Source organism: Pyricularia pennisetigena, chromosome 2 (assembly GCF_004337985.1).
Source record: "Pyricularia pennisetigena strain Br36 chromosome 2, whole genome shotgun sequence".
Taxonomy (NCBI): domain Eukaryota; kingdom Fungi; phylum Ascomycota; class Sordariomycetes; order Magnaporthales; family Pyriculariaceae; genus Pyricularia; species Pyricularia pennisetigena.
In genome coordinates this window covers 7366996-7388773 of record NC_043741.1, presented here as the reverse complement: position 1 = coordinate 7388773, position 21778 = coordinate 7366996, and the positions used below count along the sequence as shown (strand labels likewise).

The following is a 21778-nucleotide window of genomic DNA, read 5'->3' as shown; positions in this document are numbered from 1 at the left end:
TTCAACTTTGAAGAACAAAAGATCAGAGTGCCACTCGTATGCAATTTCTTGGTACGTGGTGCATCTATTGTCCGAGGGCCCCCGGCACGAGAAAGCCACCGCAAAAGCGATACAGCTGGCAAACTATTGCCCTGAAGCGCAAACATCTGAGTTTTACACAAAATGGTATGTGCGTGGTTATTTGAGAGAGAGCGGTACGGAGCTTCCGTCGTCTACAGTAGACTAGGGGGAGAATTCACCCCTCACCTGGTTTCATAGCCCCGGTTAAATCTGGTCTTCTATTACGATCAATGCCAGCGACAGCAATTTGGTGACGTATATGATAGCGGTGCTATATGCCCCGGTTGACTTTGTTGAGGGTTGACCAGGGGCTTCAACTTGTTTATATAGCGGGCGAATGCGCTAAATATGTCTCAACAGGAGGCCCAGGAGGGTGTCCAGCTTATCCTGAGACAGAGGCAAAAACAAAGAAAAGAAAACATTCATTTTTTGCAAACCTTGTTTTATTACGCCGGACACTATAGAAGCTGTTTATATGAGGAAATTGTTGGGCTCTGGGCAAATGATGATGAACCCCAGATCACGGGACACTATAGCCGCATTTAGCCGGAATCTCCACGCGGCGAAATAGATGACGTTCAGCAATTGCCGGCGTACCCCAGATTTCGGCATTTCGTAATATATTCCTCTGTTGCTCTGATTGGTGCGCTTTCCAAGCGACCCGTAGGTTTGCTGAGTCTTGCAACCCAGGTGAATAGTCGTCATCGTAGGAGACACGCATGCACTTATAATTTATAAATACACGACTTCTTTTCGGTCTGTCAGGATCCAGTGCGTAACGCTTCAACCACAGACAAAAAGCCACTCATTTGTTGCCAGGCGAACATTTACAACGCCCCGTAATCTTCCATCCTCCGTCCAACAAAAGCATCCGCAACTTGTCAACAAAAGACAACATGTTCTCCCTGATATCCATCATCAGCATTGCCTTGGCCGTCCTCCCCTGCGCCATCACAGCACCCACCGTGGGGGACCAGGAACAACTCTCGACAAGGAGTCTGTCAGTCCGCCAAAACACCCCATGGCAGTGGTGGACCGAGGGGCAAGGGCAGTTTAACTGCCAGCAGCAAGGAGGTGGAAAGTACTCCTGCTCGTGGAACGGACAGCAAGGCGGCGGCATGGTGGCCGGAACCGGCTGGGGAGCTGGGAGGAAGTGAGTTTTTTCTTTCTTTTTTTTTCTTTCTTTTTTTTTCTTTTTNNTTTTTTTTGCTGAAGTATCCCGCCCGTTAAACCAAACATTCAATCTCAATATCTCGAGCGCTTTCTGACCGAACCAACGCAACAGGACCGTGAGGTACCAGGGACAGTACAACCCCAAGGGCCCCGGCTATCTCAGCCTGTACGGCTGGACCCGCAACCCGCTGATCGAGTACTACATCGTCGAGTCGTGGGACGTGCTCGCGCCGGGCGAGCCGTGGACCCTGCGAGGCAACTTCACCTCGGACGGAGGCAACTACGCCTTTTACACGGCACAGCGGGTCAACAAGCCGTCGATCGAAGGGACGCGCACTTTTACGCAGTACTTTTCCGTGCGTAGCGCGTCCGAAAAGAAGGTTGGCGCCGTCGGGGGCGCCATAACCACCGGTAACCACTTCGATGCTTGGGCGAGGATGGGTTACCGGCTTGGCAACTTTGAGCAGAACATGTTCATGGTCACGGAAGCGTTTGCCAATGGGACCCAGCTGCCCAGCGGAACTAGCACCATCACTGTCAGTTGAATGCTGCGCTCTTGTTGGATGGATGGCTGGGGTTCTGTGAAAGTTGGGCGAAAACTCGGTCTTGTTTGTGAAAGCTTCAGTACATATTTAACGCCTGGTTTCTCTCTTGTTGATGCTGAGTAGGTTCAGTGTTGCAGCAGTGTGGTCGGGCCTTGCCATCTCCTTTGTGAACGGCGTTGCGCCATGTATAACGCCATGCAAATACCTTACAAGATTGATTGATTATTTTTTTTTAGCTATCTAACTCTGTCAGATACTCGGCGCCACATATGATTTTACTCTAATTTTGCTGGAACAATACCCACGCCCATGATTAATCAATCTAGAGTGAGTTTACTCACAGTCACAGAGGTCTGCAAGACATGAGCAGCTTGATACTCAACCCCACATCAAGGACGCACAAACTCCCGAGAGATTTTCATACAGTCTCTGATTCTTTTATGATACTGCAATAGGTATTATAGGTAAGGAATGTAGGCAGACTCGATCGTTCTTCGGCCTCATATGGTTTATACCAGAGATACTGGTTGCTGGCACCCGCAGAGAAGCTCCGGAAGCTTCATTTCGCCAAACTGCAGATCCCGAGTTTGCTTGTCAAGACTTGCCGACCTCGGGGGCAGGCTGTCAAAACTGTTTCCATAGAGGGCGACGGCGTGGGCGATTGCCTTGGTCATGGCCTCAAACGGCTCGGGGTGAACATTTGTTGCTGTTATATAACAATTGTCAGATTCCTGGAGCTCAAGAGAAATCCAATGTTCAAAGCTCGAATTGGACCAGCAGGAAAAAAAAAAAAAAAAAAAAAAGCTCACCATTGTCGCCAGCCTTGTGATTCTCCGGGTCCGAGGGAGCACCCACAGTCCCTCCAAACAGAGCAACCTGCTCCGCAGTCTTGGCTTCCGACCCCCCTGCAAACAGCCCGCCTGTTGGCACCTTGGCGTCGATAAAAGGCCCGTGGTCGCTGGCCTTGCGGAGATCAAAGCTTGTGTAGTTCAGCTTCGCCACGTCGACAAAGTAGTTCTGAAACATCTTCTCGGCCTCGACGACGCCAGGTGGCGGTGGCTTGCCCTCGAAGCCCGTGCCGTTGGAGGCGTAGATTGCGTACAGCCAGTTGACCGAGGCGATCATGTCAAAGTTGAGATACAGGCGTATCTTGTTCAGGTCTTCCTGCGCCAGCGACTTGACGTAGTGCGTCGACCCGACCAGCCCGACCTCCTCGGCGGACCACCAGCTGAACCTGACCGTGTTCTTGGGCGGCTGGAACTTTGCCAGCTGGATGGCCGTCTCGAGGACCCCGATGGAGCCCGACCCGTCGTCGTTGACGCCCGGACACGCCTCGACGCTGTCGAGGTGCGCGCCGAGCTGCAGCACGTTGGCCGCGTCGCCGCCGCGCGTCTGCGCGATGATATTGTACGTGCCGACCGTGTTGATGACGACCGACACGCTGCCCTCTTGGGCCTCGCCCGCCGCGACGAGGGCCCGCCCATCGGCCTGGCTGATGCCGATGGTCGGGGGAAACGTGCCGCTGCCGAGCCCGCCCGCCGCCGCGCCCTCGGCGACGTTGTTGTAGATGACCACGGCCTTGGCGCCCGCCGCGCCGGCCAATCGGGCCTTGTCGGCAAAGCTGCAGGTCCCCCTCGCCACCAACGCGATGGCGCCCGAGACGGGCGACGGGAAATCGGTGGCGTTGCAGCCGAGGTTGGCGACGGGCACGACCTTGCCCTTTGCCTCGCCGGCGGGGGTTCCGTCGAACGTGGCCGCGGCGTACGTCTTGCCGGCGACCGAGAACGAGGCGGACCCGCCCCTGTTGACGGTGAACTCCTGCTTGCTGACGTCGTAGTAGTCGAGGGCCGTCAGTGTGTCGTAGACCCACTGCAGCGACGCCTCCAGCCCGGGCGTGCCGACGAATCTGTTCCGCGCGGCTGTGGCGTAGGCGTGGTCCTCTAGGACTTTGGCCTTGGCCATGAGCGCATCGGCGGTGATGAGGGCACGGAGGCCATCCTGTTTGTTTGTGGCCTTAGTTGAGCTCAAGTCCGAGAGCGCTGTGGTAATTAGTATACTCACCGATGTAAGCGGGGGCAGGTCCTGGGATAGCACTGCGGTGACGAGAGTGCCGAGTCCGGCAAGGATGGAAACGTGATTCTTCATCTTGCTTGGTCCCTGGAAGCCTGGAAGGCTCGTTTTGATCGGAATCTCGCGAAGAAATTGTGGCAGAATTTCTGGCTGCTTGGTCTTTTCTTCGTCAAGGTATTGGAACAAATGACAGCGTTGGAACAAAAAAAAAAAAAAAAAAAAAAAAACCGGGTTTTCAGGGGGAATAAAGTTTTGGTCGGACCCGTCGACGGTACTGGGAAATTTACCAAGTCCTCTCTCTCTCGCCGGTCAGAACTAAATTATTTACTGTAACGGCCAATTGGCCTTGTTCGTACGATTTTGTTGATCGAAAATGTCGGTCATGATGTAACGATATTTCAGGTAAAGCTTCCTCGGTTTGAACACCATCCCTCCTCTCTCGCTCCCCAATCCTTCTTCAGTGCTACGTTGTAGCTGTACTGCAGGTTCCTTTGTAGGGGCCATTGATTGTGGATGCGGGGTAATTGCATCATCCGACAGTGCCGAAACCCACGCACAGTGGCTCGCCAATCCATCATCCATGACACGATCACCCCTAAAGGGAAGGTCAGGACTTGTTTGGCTGGGCGTCCCTGGCTGTAGATAACACAATGGCGAGGTCAGATTGGTGATTGCAGGCTTCTTGTGCGCAGTACTTTTTGATGATGATCAGCGGGAGGGACCGTCCAAGATAGCGTCGGAGAGGAACCTGCGGGTTGGGGATCTTCCAGGCAGGTCCAAATGCAGTTCGGAACCAGGCGTCTTCCCCAACAACAATTTGACAAAAGCAATCCCTCCCCGCCGCAGCTCCAATAAAATTGAGTTGCCAAGCGATATTAGTTGGTCCAGATTCGAGTTCTCGCTAGCTCATGTAAAATGAATAAATGTAAAACGGGACTGCATGAACTAGACGAACAACTTTCTGTTTATCAGAATGCGCCTCAAAAGCCTCCTGTTCCCATCAAGATCATACAGTCGTTAATTACACGCATCACCGTGCGCTCATCCCATGTCTCTCGTATGACTTTGGCGGCGATTGCGACTTCTCACTGAAAGGAGCCCTCACCGTTCTCGGCACCACCTCGCAGTTTATCATTTGGCAGCTCCTGGGGAATCTGCTGGTGGCGTCGCTGTTTCCGCCGGCCGAGCAGAACTGAGCCAACGCTGCCGCAAGCCCGAGCAACAAAACGCCCTCAACGGCACCACCAGCTACACCATCCACGTTTATCCCGCCGTTGCTGCTGTTCTTGTCGCCGTCGCTGTCGCCATTTTTCCCAGCACCAGGGGCTGTATCTCTCACTGAAACAGAAATGTTTAGCGTCCTCGTTGTCCCATTTGACAAAAGCCAGGTGACTTCTTGGCGATAAACTAAATTAGCGATGTGTCGTCCCATTGAAACTTTGAGAAAAAAAGTATAACATACCCATCCCTATACCAGTCCCTATACCAGTCCCTAACAACAGCCGGCTCTCGTACGCATCTGGGGGCCGTCGCCGCCCCAAAGGTAATCATTTTGGGGTTTCCTTGGTCGTCGGTCAAGAGAAAGAAAAACTTTACGGGTGAGAGGGTATGATCCATGCTAGCTTCTGTCAAGAAGACGCTCTTGTTTGTCCATGCCGAGTCGAGGGGAATAGAGTAGGTATTGTTGACAATGGCGAGACGAGAAACTAGCATAATTGCAAATTACAATTTATGATAACTGGGGGAAAAAAATCGCTTACCTGGCTTCGCGAACAAGTCCTCTAGCTTACTGTTAGACTTTCTAGATACTTCCCCTTCTTCGACGTAGAGGTGGTTGCCCATGACACCAACTAATTTTTTAAATGCGTTCAGTCGGATTCTCGTCTTTTTATCTACTGTCCGAACAAAACTACCCATGAACCTCCGCTCGGCGTAGGAAATCTTTGTCAAGGATGCTTTGCGCCAAGACGAAACCAGCTCAAAGTGCACCTAGCACCATCGCCCGGCATCGACTCGATCTCTGTGTTCGGAACATGTTGTGGAAGAATGTCAAATCCAAGCCCGCTTGGGAACAAAGATAATGAGAGCCTGGATGAAAGTAGCTGCTGCGTGTAACTCAATCCATGACGTCGAGGAAATCGGACGTAAAAGAAATAGATAATAAAAGGCTAAACTCAAGCTGAACCACACCGGGGCACCTGATTCTCCCATTCATGTTAAAATATTATACTACGTACGCTTTTGTGTTGGGGACTCGTGCCGCGTTGGCACAGGGCAGATCTGGATAAATTTGATAGAAGCCAGACCCTTCTCCAAGCTGAGGTTCCTCGGACAATCAACTGCTTTCCTTCGAGTAGGGTAGGCAGCATCCCCCTCGCGAAATGAGTTGTGGCAAAGTCCTTGCAGATCTACCTCTCTATCTGCGCGATTCTAAAATTGATTAAACCGGTTTACTCACCGTCACTGTAGTACTGGCCTGCATCCTTTGCTAGTAAGTGTATCTCGACAGTCGAGATAGTATCCTACGGGTGTTGACTTGACCATAATCTGGGCATTCTTTATATACATGGTTGCGCTGCGAGGATAGATTCGAGTCAGATGGAAAACCGCCTGCTATCAACACAAAATATGTATTATCATTGCCATGCGATGTAGTCATCTCTAGTTATTTGCCAAATACTGCATTCGTCTCTGGACCAACATTCCGGACTGCATGTAGAAGTACGGAGTTTGCGAGGGTCATAATCTCCTTTTGCCGAAATATTTCAACGAAAATAAATGCCATGCCTGACACAAGGGCATTGGTATAAGCGGTAATGATGAGCCAGCAGTTCTTGCGCAAGTCTCAATCCGAATATCGTGTCAATACTTTCAACACTGTTGGGACATGAGAAATACTATGAGCCATTTACTTAGCTCACAGTGATGCGCAAATTGCTGTCCTCTGTGTGCGGAACCACAGTCGTGTTGCGCCTCAATTCAAACGCAGTCATGTTTGCAGCCGAGAATCTTTGGGCTTCTTTGTCCTCTCTATCATGTCTCAATCGGCTTCGTTGGCCCATGTCCTGCGTCTGGTGTCCAGAGCGAGACCCGTCCTTGCTGATGAAAAAGAAATAAAAGCTATCCTCCACAAATAACATCCATGGCGGAATGTCCCGAAATACCGAGCTGCAACAGTCTCTAAATAGTGACGAAGAGGTAACTGTAACGCAACCCTCGGGGTTGTCTCCCAACAAAATGGCGACTCGCGAAAGCAACACACAGAGTGCAACTTGTTAACCTGTTTGCGGGTAGAGGTGGGCTGTGCCGTACAAATTTGGGCGTTTATATCGACAGTTCCTTCTAAAGCAGATATAAAAAGAGAACAAGAAAAAAAAAAAGAATTGACTTAATCGTGTGCTTTTTTGGTTTTAGATCAGGATGAGCCCTCTTTGGCCATTGTAAGTTGCAAACCCAGTCGGTTCCTAAGAGGACTTTATCCAAAACTTGCATGGGACATACCTGCAATGAGTCTTGCTTAATCGTTCTAGAAACCTAATAAAAGCAAAGATGTAGGTGCGGTCGGGGTTGACACGAGCGTATTACAAGGGATAAGCCCATATGAAAGGACCAATGGGGAGCAAAAGAGACCGTGAAAAACTACAACCGCTTGACTCTCAGCTGGCCAATTTGGGGGCTTTCCAAAGATAAATATAACATGGTAGAAAAGGGCAGTTTACCCATATTTAATCGGTCTTTTCAGGTTTTATTAATAACCATTCGTATTATAATTTATAAACGGTTAAAAATATGCCGCATGAATAAGCAATTAACGCATTTTTGATTTCTTTTTTTTTTTTTTGTTTTTTTTCGGAAAGTATAAGTAAAAGGGCAATCCAATCTCTTTGACAGAACTCTTTCGCAACTCCTGCCCATCACCGTTGCCAATTCCCATTTTACATCAAGACCACCACCTCGGTACGAGTTCCTCATCTACCATTTCAATTTTTTCAAGATGCAATCCAAAATCCTCTGTTACAGCATTGCTGTTTTCGGTTCCATCTCAAGTTTGACTGCTGCCGCTTCAACAGGTGCTACTGCCTCAACTGGTGCTACTGGTCGATATACCGCTAGTACTAGCGGTAAATTCGAACCCCATTATTGCGAAGCTACACTTCACAAGCGAGGCACGGTAGCTTTCCACAAAGCTGACTACCACGGCTCCCACGAGCCTTTCAAAAGAACCTATTTTACCTTGGCCTTGGAGACCTTTGTAGTCGAGTTTGATCGTTATTGCACAGCTACGTTTGTTGGCCGCGGACCGGGAGACGGCTATTACCTTAAAGGGTGGTACATGAATGCAAACGGACGAATGGAAATGGCGCCACTGGCTTCAGCAAGGGATGGTGGTCCAGTACGACAAAAATCCCAGGCCAGACAATAACATGGAACGAGCAATTTGGGAGGCGTTGTGCGTCGATCGGCAACAGAGGTAGTCGGCCTTGGAAGGCCATGGTTGATTGAACTCTAGACGTTTGGGGTTTCTTGGCGTTTATGGTGGGCCAGATACGCATTGGGTTGATACAAACCCTTTTATGTAATAGATAGATAAACATAATCCTATGCTTAATACGACGAATGACGGGCTTTTCCTCTCTCGGCAGAGGGGAGAAAGCTTCCTGTCCATTGAATCACTTGTTTGCTTTTACCCAACCGTTTGGCCCTGGATCAGTTACTCCTCATAGGCGGGATGATGAGCGTGCGACGTGGCAATGAAGAATCGTACAAAATTCCATTCCCGCAGCAGAGAGATGGATGAGCCTGTCTCAAGAGCATTGATGATCTGCGTTGTTTTCAAACCAGGTTAGCCATATTTCAATACGTGAGAGACAGAGATCATATAGCAGCAATCAATGGACCGACCGCTACTTACACCACTCGTTCAAGACGGTGCAGGTACCCTCTATACAAGAGCTCGGACCTGACCAGTTATCTGCAAATTAAAAAAAAAAAAAAAAAAAGAAGAGGCGTCTTTTTGTCAGTAGTCTTTCCCCCCCTTTCAACTTGTCCTCAAAAGCACTTGGGGCAAGGGAACTCACTTCCACCGCACTGTCCATAGCGGGTCTGGCCCGGCTGCGCAGGCGGTTGCGTCGTGGTCGCCGGGCGCGGAGTGGTGGTGACCGGGGTCGTGACGGTAGGAGGCCTGGTCGTAGTGGGAGTGGTCGCCGGAGTGGTGCCGGGCGCTTCGGGATCCGGCGCAGAGCCGCTGCCGTCCCCGATGGCGGTAGTGATGGTCCCCGTCTCGATGTACACGCCGGAAAAGTAAAAGTCCTCGACGGCGTCCGGGTACCCACTGCGCGGCAGCTCGAGCACGCCAACGTGCCAATCGGCGCCGTTGCTGGAGGTGCTGACGGAGACGGGGGCCACGATCCGCTCGAGCGGGCTGCCCCCAGTCGAGTGCCAGAAGCCGACCGTGTTGGCCGAGAAGTCGATCTCGTAGGCGACGTTGTGCCAGACGTCGGCGGCCCACTCCACGCTCCACTTGGTCTGCTGGTTGACCATCCACCGCAGGGCCGGGTCCGACGTCCCCGCCGCGCCCGACAGCCAGCCGCTCTTGAGCTCGGTGAAGTGGCTCTCGAAGAAGGCGATCTGGTGCTCGCGCGTCGTGGCGGGCGGGTTGACGTCGGTCCGCTTGATGCTGAAGTGGTAAAACACCTTGCCCTGGTTGATGGGCGCCGTCGTCTGCGGGATGAGCTCGATCCGGCGCATGTTTTGGCCGTTCCAGTACGCCGTCGAGTCCAGCGTCAGCTTGGCCCCTTGCTTGGACGCCGTGTCGGCCGGGTTCTTGTGGCTGGGCGACAGGTTGACGTAGCTGGTGACGGGGCTCGAGCCGTGGATGTAGTACTGGTACGACCCGACCTGGTTGCCCCACGACCACTTGTTCAGGTCCGCGGCCGAGCTCATGTCGTTGAAGCGCCCATCCCAGATCACGGTGCCCGCGACCGCGCCGCCCGTTAGGGAGAGCGCAACGACGCAAATGGACAACTTCATAGCGTGGGTGTGGGGTTGGGATCACGGGAGGCAAAGGGTTTGATGGAGGGGCGACGGGGTTGGCGTGAACCGGCCAAGTCTTGGTGGCTAACTTGGCATGTCAGGGGGGGCCAAGTGTCGCTTTTAAAGCTTGTGGGATCTTGTTAATCGCCAAAAGTCTTGTCGCTTGCGTCGAGTTTTGCTGGGGCAACCATGACCCGCATCACATCAGTGGTAATTACTGCGACATTTTTTTTTTTTCCCCATTGTCTAAATTCAGTCTATTCCCCCCCCTTAACACGGCCCGTGGCTCCGACTGTGCGGTTATGTGCTCCGCGACCCAACGTGGAAGAAAAGTAGTCAACAAAATTTCCACGCAGAGCGCAATCCCGGTAGAAGCGGGTGCTAGCTTCTTGTTGTAATTTATATTCGGCAGCGATCCCCAGCTCCAGCGGGGCAGAGTGGCGGTAGGGACCTCGCTCGTCTGGTTCCGAATTTGTGCATTTGGGGGCTGGGTGGGCTTCGACAGGTGCGCCTTTGCAAGCGGAGGCTAGCCCTCCGAGATTGGTTGTTTCGGAGTCCGGGGAAGTGCAGATTGGGATGACGGGGCGCCATGCGACGCTGATCTAATCCATGTACCGTACGTACAGTACATTACAGTACAAGGTCCCTGTCGATTATTATTAGATATGCATGACACGTGACAGTATCGAATAAATAGAAACTCTGGGAAGGTCCCATTTGACAGGTCAATGAACAAACAGCCCTGCTCCATTGAGTCAAGTGCTTCTATTATTACTGATCTGTACCTGGCCTGCAGCACTCAATAAACTTTTTGACAGGCCTAATTTATTTTTACCCATTTGTCCATGGACAATTCGCATTTGTTGTTTTTCCCCCTCTCTGCTTTCATCCCCTTAACTACCACAACCTTTTTTTCTCAGGATGTTCGCGGTCAAACAGGTCGGAATCACACCATTGCACACATTGCTCAAACAGTCAAAAGTAAAAAGAAAGTAAATAAAGCTAGTCTACAGCAAGCTATATATCCTAAAGAAAGTAAGTAAAGCTAGTCGACAGCAAGCTATCTATCCTAGCAAGAGTAGCTTAAGAGCAAAAGTGACGACAGAGAAACAACGGAAAAAGCCTGGACACAATCCGACAATAAAAAGAACGACTGTTGTTTCCCATGTCCCAACTATTTGCCCACACATCCCCTCAGAATGAAACGTTTCCCCCTGGGATCACTTTGTTTGATCGTCGCGCCTAGGCGCACTGGCTGTACCACTGGTTGATGACCTTGCAGGTACCCTTGGCACAGGTAGTGGGGCCATTGAAGCCCTGGCCACCGCACTGGGCAAACAGGGCCGCACCGCTACCGCCGCCGCCGCCGCCACCGCTGCCGCCGCCGCTGTTGCCACTGCCGCTGCCGCCGCCGCTGCTGCCACTGCCGCCGCTGTTGCCGCTGCCGCCGCTGCCGCCGCCGCTGCCGCCGCCACTGTTGCCGCCACCACTGCCGCCGCTGCCGCCGCCACCACCACCACCACCACCACCACCATTACCGTTGGAAGCAGCAGGGGTCGAGGGCTTGCTGGAGGGCTGGCTGGAGCTGGAGGGTTCGGTGGAAGACTCGCTGGAAGAGGCCTTGGAGGTATCGTTGGAAGCAGACGAGTCGGGAGACGCGGCAGCAGCATTGGAGCCGTTGTCGGTCCAAACGGCCGGACCAGGCATGACGTAGTTGGCCGGGTTGTTGGTCCACTTGTTGTAGGCGATGCCCGGGTCGGTGGCCTTGTAGAGACCCGGGATCTTGACCAAGGGACCGGGCGTGCCGCCTCCGGAACCCTCGACCTTGAACTGGGCGCACTCCATGTAGAACTGGCCCTTGCCGGCGTGCGACTCGTGGATGGCGAGGTGCTCGACGCGGACCAGGTACTCTCCCGGCGGGGTGCGCTGCGGGATGGTGAACTCGATGCGGTCCTTCTGCCAGGTGCACCAGGCGGTGTCCTCGTTGGCCCGGCCGCCGCACAGGCCCATCTCGGCCGCCTTGAACCAGTTGCCACTGCCGTCGTAATTGCTCACCAAGTCCGGGGCCTTGGACATGTAGACAAAGCCGGGGCCCGGGTGCTCGATCTTCTCGTTGAACCAGATCTTGAAGCCGATCTTGTCGCCGGCCTTGACGGTCAGGGTCTGGGTGCTGCCAGCGACCGCACCCTGGTTGCAGCGCAGGTCGGGCGAGTTGATGATGTCGTTGGTGTAGGACGGCATGTACGTGTTGCTGTTCTTGCGGATGTAGGTGTAGTCGCCGCCCTTTTGCACCCCGTTGACGAACACGATGCTGAAGATGTAGTGCGCCTGGGCGGCCAAGGGACCCGCCAGCAGGCTGATAAAGGTTGAGGACTTCATGATAAGGGCGGGAGGAAGTTGCTAGCAACACCGATGAACGAATAGAAAAAAAAAAAGAAAAAAAAAGGGGGGGAACCGAAGCACACTGAGTGAATGAATGCGTGCCGTGCTGGAGCGGTGCCAGAAAAGACCAGAGTTGGGAAGTAGACGAACCGGTCAAACGATCCCTTTTATAGATATTCTTCTTCATCATCGACAAAGTTTCTATACCTTGCTTTTTCTTGACCCATCGCGGCCATGTGCAAGGCTCCGTCTTGGCATAACTCCCTTCATCTTCTCGCGACGTCCAGGTGACGGCAACCTGCTTCTTCACATACACAGCTGTGGTTTTTTTTTGTCCCACCAATCGCTTTCGAGTCCCACCTGGAAAAAAATGCGACTGTAGCAGGAATGCTTTGTGGGAAATATTTGGCAGTAAAACAAAACTTGCCAAGATTTCTACATTCAAGCTTCTTCCCTTCTCGCCGCCTACCAAGGATTCGCAATGCACAGTTCTTCTTCTTTTTTTTTTTTTTGTTTTTGGTTACATGTCGTAAATTTGTCATTGATCCGCAATCTGGAGGCTCGAGCTGGACTTGGGGGGTGGAGGTGGAGCTCATGCCGGTAAGTATAACCGCTACGCCAACCAACGTCGCGGTACTGCAACCTACCACGGTGGGTGGGGAAATTTCAGGATATCGATAGTCTACTGGTAAAACCCGTCAAAACTCTCCTCGGCCGCCGCGTGACAGCGACTGTCGCCTTCTAAACTTGTCGAGTCATAAATGTGGGATTGCTCACTTTGGATGCGACCAGGAATCACTTGGCGGAGCTCAGCCTCTAAAAAAAGGGAGACAAAGACAGAGAAACAAAAAAGAGAGAAATGATTGCGAGAATCAAACCATCGGAGAAATAAACAATCCATCAACTTGACGCAACAGGAATTTCCCTATCGCTTGGCTATCGGTACCATATCCCTGATGAACATGTTTCAGTCCCAGAAGGTTGTTAATTTCTTTGTGTGTGTGTGTGTGTGCGCGCGTGTGCGTGTGTGTTTTTTTCTTCTATGTTTGGTGTGGGAGGGTAGGATTATGCCGGTGGGCACCGTTGGCGATCGGCGCCACCGCGGGGGGGCGTTGTCGTTGTACTGAAAGGTCGGGTCTGATCTAGCCCTCGCGCAAGGACCCTGGATCATTCCGGACCTGGCCATCCGTTGTCCGCTTCTATGTCATCTTGGCGTTTTTGCTTCGCCTCCCCCTGGGTTCGGCGGGAAACTCGAAGCGGCAAGACGAGGGTCACGGCGTCTATTCATGGAGCTGGCTGCACTGAAACATGAGATGGAAAGAAAGATCTATACGATTATGTTTGCTTGGCCTCGTGATGGTATTTACAGACCCAGATTCACGGAACAACGCCACAAGCTCATTAGCACAATCGGCGAATCTTTTGATGCCATGTGCCAATTTGGGCATTTGTTTCCAATAATCAACAGCCCAAAGGGCGAGTTTCGTTGTTGCTTACAAATTTCTTTGGCGCAAAACCCAACACGATCTGCTACAGAGGAATCTCCACTTTATTCATAAACATTTGTACAAGACAAAAAACAAGAAAAAAGAAAAACACCTGTGAACTCCGCGCATAAAACAATAAACTAAACAAACCAAAGCAAAACAAAAAAAGCAACCAAAACAAAATACACCGACCTTGTAAAATCCACACTTGCATGTCTGGTTTTTACGGATATACCTTGGAATAATTGTTCCGAACCGCTATACTTGTTCAGGTGTCGTCGACCGACTTTTCCGCCAGTTAGCAGCAGCCAGTTGGATCGGAAGGCTACTCAAGGTTTGCCGGATAGGTTGGTGGTCTTTGTCCCCGGAGCTTTGGCAGCTGCTCTGTTGTTAGCCGCTCCCACACCGTTGCCGACGGCCATGGTGTCGGCCCTAGTGAGCCCGGCCGCCTTTGGCTGAGTAGGGGTCACGGGCAGGCTGTTAGTCCTCCTAAGGCCGTTTGCCGGACCATTGCCGACGGACTGGCTGTTAGCTGCTCCCAGACTGTTTGCATTTGTCTGCGTCTTGCCGACGGGCAGGCTGTTAGTCTTCCTGAGGCCGTTTGCCGGAGCATTGCCGAGGGTCGGGCTGTTAGCTGCTCCCAGACTGTTTGCATCTGTCTGCGTCTTGCCGACGGGCAGGCTGTTAGTCCTCCTGAGGCCGTTGTTAGTTTTTGCAGAAAGCGCGGCTGCTGTCTTGGGTGAGCACGAGGTAGCCAGTGTCCACTTGCTGCTACTGGCGGCTCCCACATTACTTCCCCTTGTGGCACCCGCGTTGGCGCCTCCCCTTGTGGCCCCCGCGTTGGCGCCTCCCCTTGTGGCCCCCGCGTTGGCACCTCCCCCTGTGGCCACGTTTCCGGCCCTCCTCTGAAGAAAGGAATCCACGCCTCGGCGCCGCACTTTAGAACCAGGCTTAAGGGCCCACGTGTTCCCATCCATCGGCCTGTTGTAGCAGTTGCCGTGGGCGTCCTGCGCCACGATCATGTTGCTCGCGGTGTCGAGAGCCTGGTTCGCGTCGAGGTATGCCGCGAGCGCGGGCGAGATTTTGTTGTCGTCGCCGCTTCCGTCGCCTGTCAGATCTCTGCGCTGGGCCTGCGTAGTGGTTGCTGTGGGCTTTTTGAACTGGCCCTTGGCCGTCGGCACGAACTGTTCGTCGTCGGGCACGCACTGCGTCGTAGCGTAACACCAGTCGACGCCCCTATCACGCCATCTCCTGGTTAGCAAAATGCGACAGAGATGAATTTGTCTTGTCAGTGGCGGAGCGGAACGGTACATACAGATTTGCACTGGCGACATTGGTCAGCGACGTGACCCACTTATGGGAGGCCGGGCTACTTCCAATGCCCTGGAGCAGGTGGCCTTGCTCTATTCGGGTGCACAAAAGTTTCTTTGGTTAGTTTGTATCCCGCTTCTGGGGTGCTGCCACTGCTGCGTCCCTCAGCTCACCCGGGATGTAACTTACTGCTTTGCTCCGTCTGAGGAACTGTACGGAGACTGACGAATTTGTTGCCGGTCATGAGGCCGCCCTCTGCAGAGGAGGCATAAGGGTATTCCTCTATCGTGTTGTCGTTCACCGGGGGCTGCTGTCTCAGCTGCTTCGCCGCAATGGTGCCATCTCCCCAGGCCCGACGGTTTGCATCGCCGTTGCCGCCACCGCCCAGGGTGTCACTGTGGCCCAGGCAGTTGACGGCAAAGCAGAAGTTTTTACAGATGCCAGGGGTTTGCCTGCAGTCGTAGACCACGGGATGAACCACTGCTTGGACCTGGACTATGCCCAAGAAAAAAAGCGAAACAAATGCTGTGGTGCGCATGGCGGTCGATGGGTAAGAAGAGGAGAGGGTCTGGGTGAGGTGATGTTTAAACAGATATGAAAGTAAGAGGGACTAGATGTTTGTTGAGTGCGTGTTGATGATTGTTGAGCTGATGATCTGCTTTTTTTTTTTTCTTCTTTCCAGTCTCCCTACATCCTGCCTCCTGTCTCTGCTTTATATGCCTCCCCATCACGATACCAGGCTCTTGGGGATTCACGTAGCAGTAAGCATTGCCCTCATCAACTCCAGCCCTGTCCAGTAACGGCCGCAGGGCGAAGCAAATTCACCCTGGCCGGCCAGGCAAAGCTGACCAGAATCGCAGGCGAAGTCATCACCACAGCCCACGATACTGGCAGAAATAGTAACTGCCTGTTTAGTAATTGAGCCGCAGTACAGCAACTAAGGTAATGCCTAGAACTCGGATTCAAGTTTGTCCGTACTTATTCCGCCTGGTATGGGATGTGGTCCTTTGGGCTCATACAAAGAACAGGCCACAAGTAATCTTCATCTCACACGGAAATGGACCCAGCTTATTGTAAGCTTTTTTTAATTTTATTTTTAAATTCATTCTTTTTTTGTGGGTTTACTCAACATTACCGACAGCAGTGTTCGTATCTTATCTAGGTCCGAATCGAGTTTCAGGGCTTCTGAAAACTTCACAAGTGCTGAGTATTGTAAGCTACATAGCTCCTCTGCGATGATGCACCGCCGCTAGGCCCCGCTAATAACCAAATGCGTTAATCTTATCCCCAACCGCTTAGACGGGTAAGACAACCCGTCGAAATAGGATTATAACTCCGAACTGGGGCCCGTACCCGTATTGAACCCCTGCCAAGACCAGAACCCAGGGACCGTAATTGGCTGCGCCGCCAATGACGGGCTGACGGGCAAATGAGGTGTGCTGGATCTTACGGCGCAGTTGGCTGCTGACATTGAGACCTAGATAGGCAAATTTGCACGTCGATCATTTCTATTCCCGATTTCCTATTGACGCCCCTCATTTCGGGCCGCTTGACACCCTCCCTTTCTTTCTTCGCCCACCACAACCGTCAACCGGTACGGACTCGCTCGTCGAAATGTCTGGATGGAACTTTCCTTGCAAGATCGTGGCTGTCTGTCGTGACAAGGTGGAAGGCCAGGTGAGCAAACCCTCTCGGGGAAAGAAAGCATCTTCAGACACTAAACTGACAAACCTTTCGGTTAACATATAGACACTGCTCAGCTTCACGGCCAAGGCCAACGCAGGTCTGCGTCCGCCGTACGAAGTCCTACTTTTCGCCCAGCCCGACGAGGATGTCCATGCCGTCCTCAGGGCCAATTCGGACGCCAGTGCCTTTGATCATGTACAGCCGCTGAAAGAGAAGGAGTATTCGGGCAAGGCCATCGAAGACTTTCCGTTTACTTACTATAAAGAAGTCTACGGATCCAACGCCGATGGCGATCACCTTTTGACCAGCGACGTTGCTTTGATCCAGCTCCGCGCTGCTGCAGGCAAACACGGACGATGCTTCGTTTGCGTTAGCGTTACGGACCGCGAAATCCACCCGGCCCAAAGCGAGCCGACGATCGGGTTTGGCTGCGCTTTCGACGACGTTCCCGCCGCCATCGCCGGGTTGGACGATCTGAGAGCGATATGCAGCCGCGCAGAAGGCGCTCGACACATGCGCAACCAGGCATTCATGTGCGGTGGGATTTGGAACCCAGAAATGCTGGCCAAATTGCGCGCTGCCGAGGCCAGCAACCCTCGTGTTCTCCGCGCGCATCTGGACCTCGTGGCTTTCCCGCCGTTTGTGGGCCAGATCCGGCGCGAGGCGGACCCGGCCTACCACCGGGGCAGGCCGATCCTGACCCCGCTGTTCATCACTGCCGCAAACGTCACGCTCGAGACGATCAACGAAGTCCTCACCGCGGCCGAGCGGGATCAGGGCCAGCGGGCGGACAAAAGAATTGACCGCTACGCCGTTGTGAGCAACCTCGATCCCGACAGCGATTCTTCGACGGATGGCCCCGCGGTTCCGCCGCTGCAGACCCTCCCTGAACTGCCGAGGGAATTCGTGCATGCCTCCCCAGAGGCCTGCGCGGCGTTTGCCCGCAGCCGCTTCCCGGCCCAGGCGCAGCTGATCAAATGGAACGAGTTCGTCGTGGTCGACGAGCTCACCGAGTCCGAGAGGACCGTCATCGTCGGGGCTCACGAACCAAACCACGGCCTTGTGCTCAACCGGGCGGCTTTCGATCGGGCGTGGAACATCCAAGCCGTCGTCGAGGTCTCGGCACAGTCCCATGATATGCGAGCTGATGTCACCTCCAGGACCGAGGGTGGGGCCGATCGGGAGATTTGCTGAGGACGACAAGGTTATGAGTATGGTGGTCTGTCGAGGACATGATCTGCTTCCACCAAGGACTGTTGCTGTTGGGGATGGGGGATATAGCGGTTAGCTGCGGAGCTCTTCATTGGTAGAAAACCCAATGTATGCGAGCACCTCGTAGAGTCTACATTATTAACAGCACAGTTTGTCATTGGGAATTAAATTTCACAAGCTCGCAAAGAAATCCACAACGTGGAATTCAACATGGAATTCAACATGGAATCACTGACCCTACGTCCCAGATGGTCACCCCTTGCAAGCCATATGAGTTTTACATGGAGTGCTGTGATTTCGAGTGTTTACAAGGTCTGAAGAGATGTGAGCATTATCGGAATCAGGTGAAAGAAATATCTCTTCTGTAGGTACTGCCTATACAAAACTACCCCATCACACCTCGCGCAGCTCTTTGAACCACTCGTGCCCAAGCAACTCGGCCGTGGAAGGCCTCTCATCCGCCTTCCACTGCAACATGGACAAAACCAGCCCTACAAAGACCTCGAGGTCACCATCCGACATGTCCAAGGGTTTCCTCTGCCTGCCCTGGTCCCAGATATCCCCGTATTCGAAATCTCCCGGCTCAACCTCTTGGCCGTATCGGTCCGCAGAATTCTCGACGGCCCTGCCCTCCGCATCCACAAACCTGCCCGCGTCGGGCCACAACGGACGCAGCTCGGCGGGGAACGGACCGATGCGCTGAGCCAAATCCCGCAAAAGATGGCCCTTGGCCCGCGTCTTGTCGTCGTCGTCGTCGTTGGGGAGCGAGAACGTCGGCTCCGTGAGCCGCCGCAGCATGACGACGTTCCAGAACAGCAGGCCGAGCGAGAAGACGTCTCCGCGATGCGAGCAGGGCACGCCGGCGCCGTCTCTGCCGGGCAGCAGGCCCTCGGGCGGCGTGAAGGCGAGGGGGTTCATCAGCCTCCGGCTCTCGCACTCGGAAAACCGGCACGCCGCCCCCAGGTCGACGAGGACCATGCGGCCGGGTGGCGGTCTGCTCGTGGTGGTGGGCCCGTCGCCGGATGAGATGCAAGTCTCGTCCTCGTCGTCCATCAGAGGCGCGCCCGCCACGGTGTACCTGATCTCGCCGTCCTGGGGCGGCTGGCCGTCAGACCGGTGCAGGAGCTCGATCCAGTCGGCCGACCTGACCAAGTTGGCCTTGTTCCACGCGGCCGTGTGTGGCTCGGCTGATGCGTCGCCCGGGTCCGCTCGGTACTCTGCCCACTGCTGCTCGGTGAGTTGCCTACACATCTGGCCTTGTTCCATAATTTTCGAAATCCCTGGCGAGACGGGGCTTGAGTCTTCTGATTCCGCATCTGATTCCGGTCCTACGTCCCAAACCGGCTCTTCTTCCTGTGCTGCGTCGTTACCGGCATCATCACCGTCATCACTGGACGAATTGCCCTCATCAGACTCTTCAGTCTGCCAGACGGATTCCTGAATCTCATTCTCGTCGAGCTCGCAAAGGTCCTTCTGCAGGGCTGCGCAGACATTTCCCGGCCGGACGTCCCGATGCGCCACCTGTCGAGCGTGTAGATAGTCCAGCCCCAGGAGGACCTGGTAGCAGGCCCTTTTGGCGAACCGCGTCGACCAGCCGTCGCCCTCGACCGCCTTGCCGAGCCAGGCGTCGGAGCCGCTGAGCTCCGCGCGCCGTTCGGCTGCATCCTCGATTATCTCGGCGAGGCTGCGGCCGAGCGGCTCGGTCACTTTGACCTGGTGGGTTTGCTCATTAGGACCCCGGACTTGAAAACTATCGAGGGCTAGTTCGACGTGAAATTTGCCCGGATGGTTTCCTTCATGGCCGTCGGGGCGCGATGCAAGAAGCTGCTCGATCGAGATGTCGTCCAGCTTGCTGTATTTGGCCGCAAAGACCTTGAGGGCGACGTAACGGCGCTCTTTCACACTTGTACGTGGTAGCATCATTCGGCGATTTAGTCCCACTGGAAAGCTTAACAAGGGGAGAGGCGGCATGAATTGTGTGACCTACCCTTTGTCTCTTGCCAGCCAAACAGTGCACTGGCTGCCAGTGCCTAGCTTACGGAACACATGGTAGCGGCCCTGGAGAACATCGCCCAAATGGATGGGGCAAAAGCCTCCGGGCAGATATTGCTGGGCGCGTTCCTGCCGAGTCCCTGTCTAAGCGGATGACACTTTACAAGGAGTCGTGGGGGCTAGACACCATTATACTTACTCCCATGAACCGTCGGTTCATCCAGATCTCGGTGGTGGTCATGTCGATTCAACTCAGGGAAAATGTGGCCACGATGTGTTGTCTGATTATGGCGAGGCCTTGCCGCTTGGCTTGAATATCCAATATAAGCTATGGCAAATCTGTTTTAATAGTATGAACCGGACGCAAAAAATTAGATCAAAGGACTTGTTGTCAGGACGAGCGCAATTGAACGGGGGATTGTTGATTAAGGCGGCTACAACTCATTCGACGAGCGCTAGACTAACGATTACTTGGTTCACCCACAACCACCGACAGTAAGTGTAAGGCGTGGGTGGTCGGGGATTTGGCTTGTGATGGTTGGATTGCTATCTTGAGAAAAAAAAAAAAAAAAAAAAAAAAAAAAAAAAAAGGGAAAAAAAAAAAAAGAAAAAGCAGAAAAAGACTTGCAACACTTGTGTTCATACGGTTCTGGTGGGTCGGAAAGGGTCTCGCTCCCCAGTTTAATATTCCCAATATATCAAAGTTCCATGTCAAAAATAAAAATAGGTACATATATGATTTTGTGGGTTGAGCCTCGCGGACCCCCTGTCTGAAGTAGTTCCACATGGTTAGTACAGGCACGCATGAAAGGAGTACAGCACCTGTCTAAAAATAACACCTTGATCCCAAAATCAAGCCCAAAGTCGGTATTTTCACAAAGCCATAACTTTTCCAATATATAAATCGCAAACTCGTAGCTTGAAACTCGGATAAGAATTTAATAAAATAAATATATATTAGAATCGTAAAAATGTACGGTTTGTACGTTGGATACAGTATTTAATAGGACTATTAGTAACGATTCAATTTGTATTCTTTTATTAAAATGGCCGATTTTATGGCACCTGCCCTCAATCCGTTCATGGCGGGAGGTACTGTATTTTCGATTTTTCTTTTTTAATTTTCAATTCTTTTTGATATTTCTGTTTTTTCTTTGTGAAATTTCAAAATTTGTGCCCATGAAGGGCGATTTACGTACACATTGTAATAATATATTAAACTTTGGTGCTTACGCCGTACACTACAAGCCATTAAACAATTGAACAGGTAATATATGTAGATATATACATATATATATATATATATATATATATATTATATTAAAGTAACAAGGGAAAGATCTTTATATTTTTGCCAACTCTAAAGATAAGGAAACCAAAATGTCAAGGATTAGATGACGTATATGAACAAACGTCCATGTGAGATCTGATTGTTGATAATTGGCTTTATTATTTTTTTGTAAAGAAGAAAGTTAAGCTTTTATTATCTTTATTCTTTTATATGTATTTTTTTGGTTCAATAAAATAAATAAAAACAAAGTTAAATAAACTTTATAGAAAACAAATTTATTCAATACTAAAAATAGGACCAAATAATTCTTTATATGATTGGGCTTATTATTTTACTAATTAATAGATGCAATAACTGAAACATAATATTAATAAAATATTTATTTTAAGCGGTAAATATATGTAGCCTACACTGCAAGAGTGGCAAATACTTACGCTATATAACCTGGATTTGTTATTGCAAGTTATAGTGTTAACTTTATTAAATTATTAAATCTAAACGTTAATATAAAGAATAAAAAGAAATATATTTAATAT

The 21778-nt window shown here is 52.0% G+C and overlaps 8 protein-coding genes across 8 annotated transcripts; 2 read left to right on the top strand and 6 right to left on the bottom strand.

The window, feature by feature from the left end:
* Positions 1-956: 956 nt before the first annotated feature.
* PpBr36_02031 (uncharacterized protein) lies at positions 957-1778 on the top strand (the record flags this gene model as incomplete). Its single annotated transcript, XM_029889214.1, has 2 exons — positions 957-1213; positions 1346-1778. The coding sequence occupies 2 exons, from the start codon at positions 957-959 to the stop codon at positions 1776-1778; spliced, it is 690 nt and encodes a 229-aa protein (XP_029751991.1).
* Positions 1779-2287: 509 nt separating this feature from the next.
* PpBr36_02030 (uncharacterized protein) lies at positions 2288-3923 on the bottom strand (the record flags this gene model as incomplete). The annotated part of the gene is made up of 3 exons (XM_029889213.1): positions 2288-2484; positions 2588-3776; positions 3840-3923. 3 exons carry the CDS (start codon positions 3921-3923, stop codon positions 2288-2290), a joined length of 1470 nt encoding a protein of 489 aa, XP_029751992.1.
* Positions 3924-4878: 955 nt separating this feature from the next.
* On the bottom strand, positions 4879-5837 carry PpBr36_02029 (uncharacterized protein; the record flags this gene model as incomplete). Its single annotated transcript, XM_029889212.1, has 3 exons — positions 4879-5146; positions 5311-5554; positions 5609-5837. Coding segments are annotated over 3 exons (741 nt in total), but the record flags the coding sequence as incomplete, so codon positions are not given.
* Positions 5838-8897: 3060 nt separating this feature from the next.
* Positions 8898-9878, bottom strand: PpBr36_02028 (uncharacterized protein; the record flags this gene model as incomplete). Its single annotated transcript, XM_029889211.1, has 1 exon — positions 8898-9878. One exon carries the CDS (start codon positions 9876-9878, stop codon positions 8898-8900), a length of 981 nt encoding a protein of 326 aa, XP_029750882.1.
* A 1245-nt stretch (positions 9879-11123) lies between these two features.
* Positions 11124-12260, bottom strand: PpBr36_02027 (uncharacterized protein; the record flags this gene model as incomplete). Its single annotated transcript, XM_029889210.1, has 1 exon — positions 11124-12260. One exon carries the CDS (start codon positions 12258-12260, stop codon positions 11124-11126), a length of 1137 nt encoding a protein of 378 aa, XP_029750875.1.
* Positions 12261-14079: 1819 nt separating this feature from the next.
* On the bottom strand, positions 14080-15599 carry PpBr36_02026 (uncharacterized protein; the record flags this gene model as incomplete). The annotated part of the gene is made up of 3 exons (XM_029889209.1): positions 14080-14986; positions 15066-15153; positions 15251-15599. 3 exons carry the CDS (start codon positions 15597-15599, stop codon positions 14080-14082), a joined length of 1344 nt encoding a protein of 447 aa, XP_029750874.1.
* A 1076-nt stretch (positions 15600-16675) lies between these two features.
* On the top strand, positions 16676-17941 carry PpBr36_02025 (uncharacterized protein; the record flags this gene model as incomplete). The annotated part of the gene is made up of 2 exons (XM_029889208.1): positions 16676-16738; positions 16811-17941. The coding sequence occupies 2 exons, from the start codon at positions 16676-16678 to the stop codon at positions 17939-17941; spliced, it is 1194 nt and encodes a 397-aa protein (XP_029750877.1).
* A 411-nt stretch (positions 17942-18352) lies between these two features.
* PpBr36_02024 (uncharacterized protein) lies at positions 18353-20192 on the bottom strand (the record flags this gene model as incomplete). Its single annotated transcript, XM_029889207.1, has 3 exons — positions 18353-19862; positions 19947-20095; positions 20151-20192. The coding sequence occupies 3 exons, from the start codon at positions 20190-20192 to the stop codon at positions 18353-18355; spliced, it is 1701 nt and encodes a 566-aa protein (XP_029750876.1).
* Positions 20193-21778: the final 1586 nt, after the last annotated feature.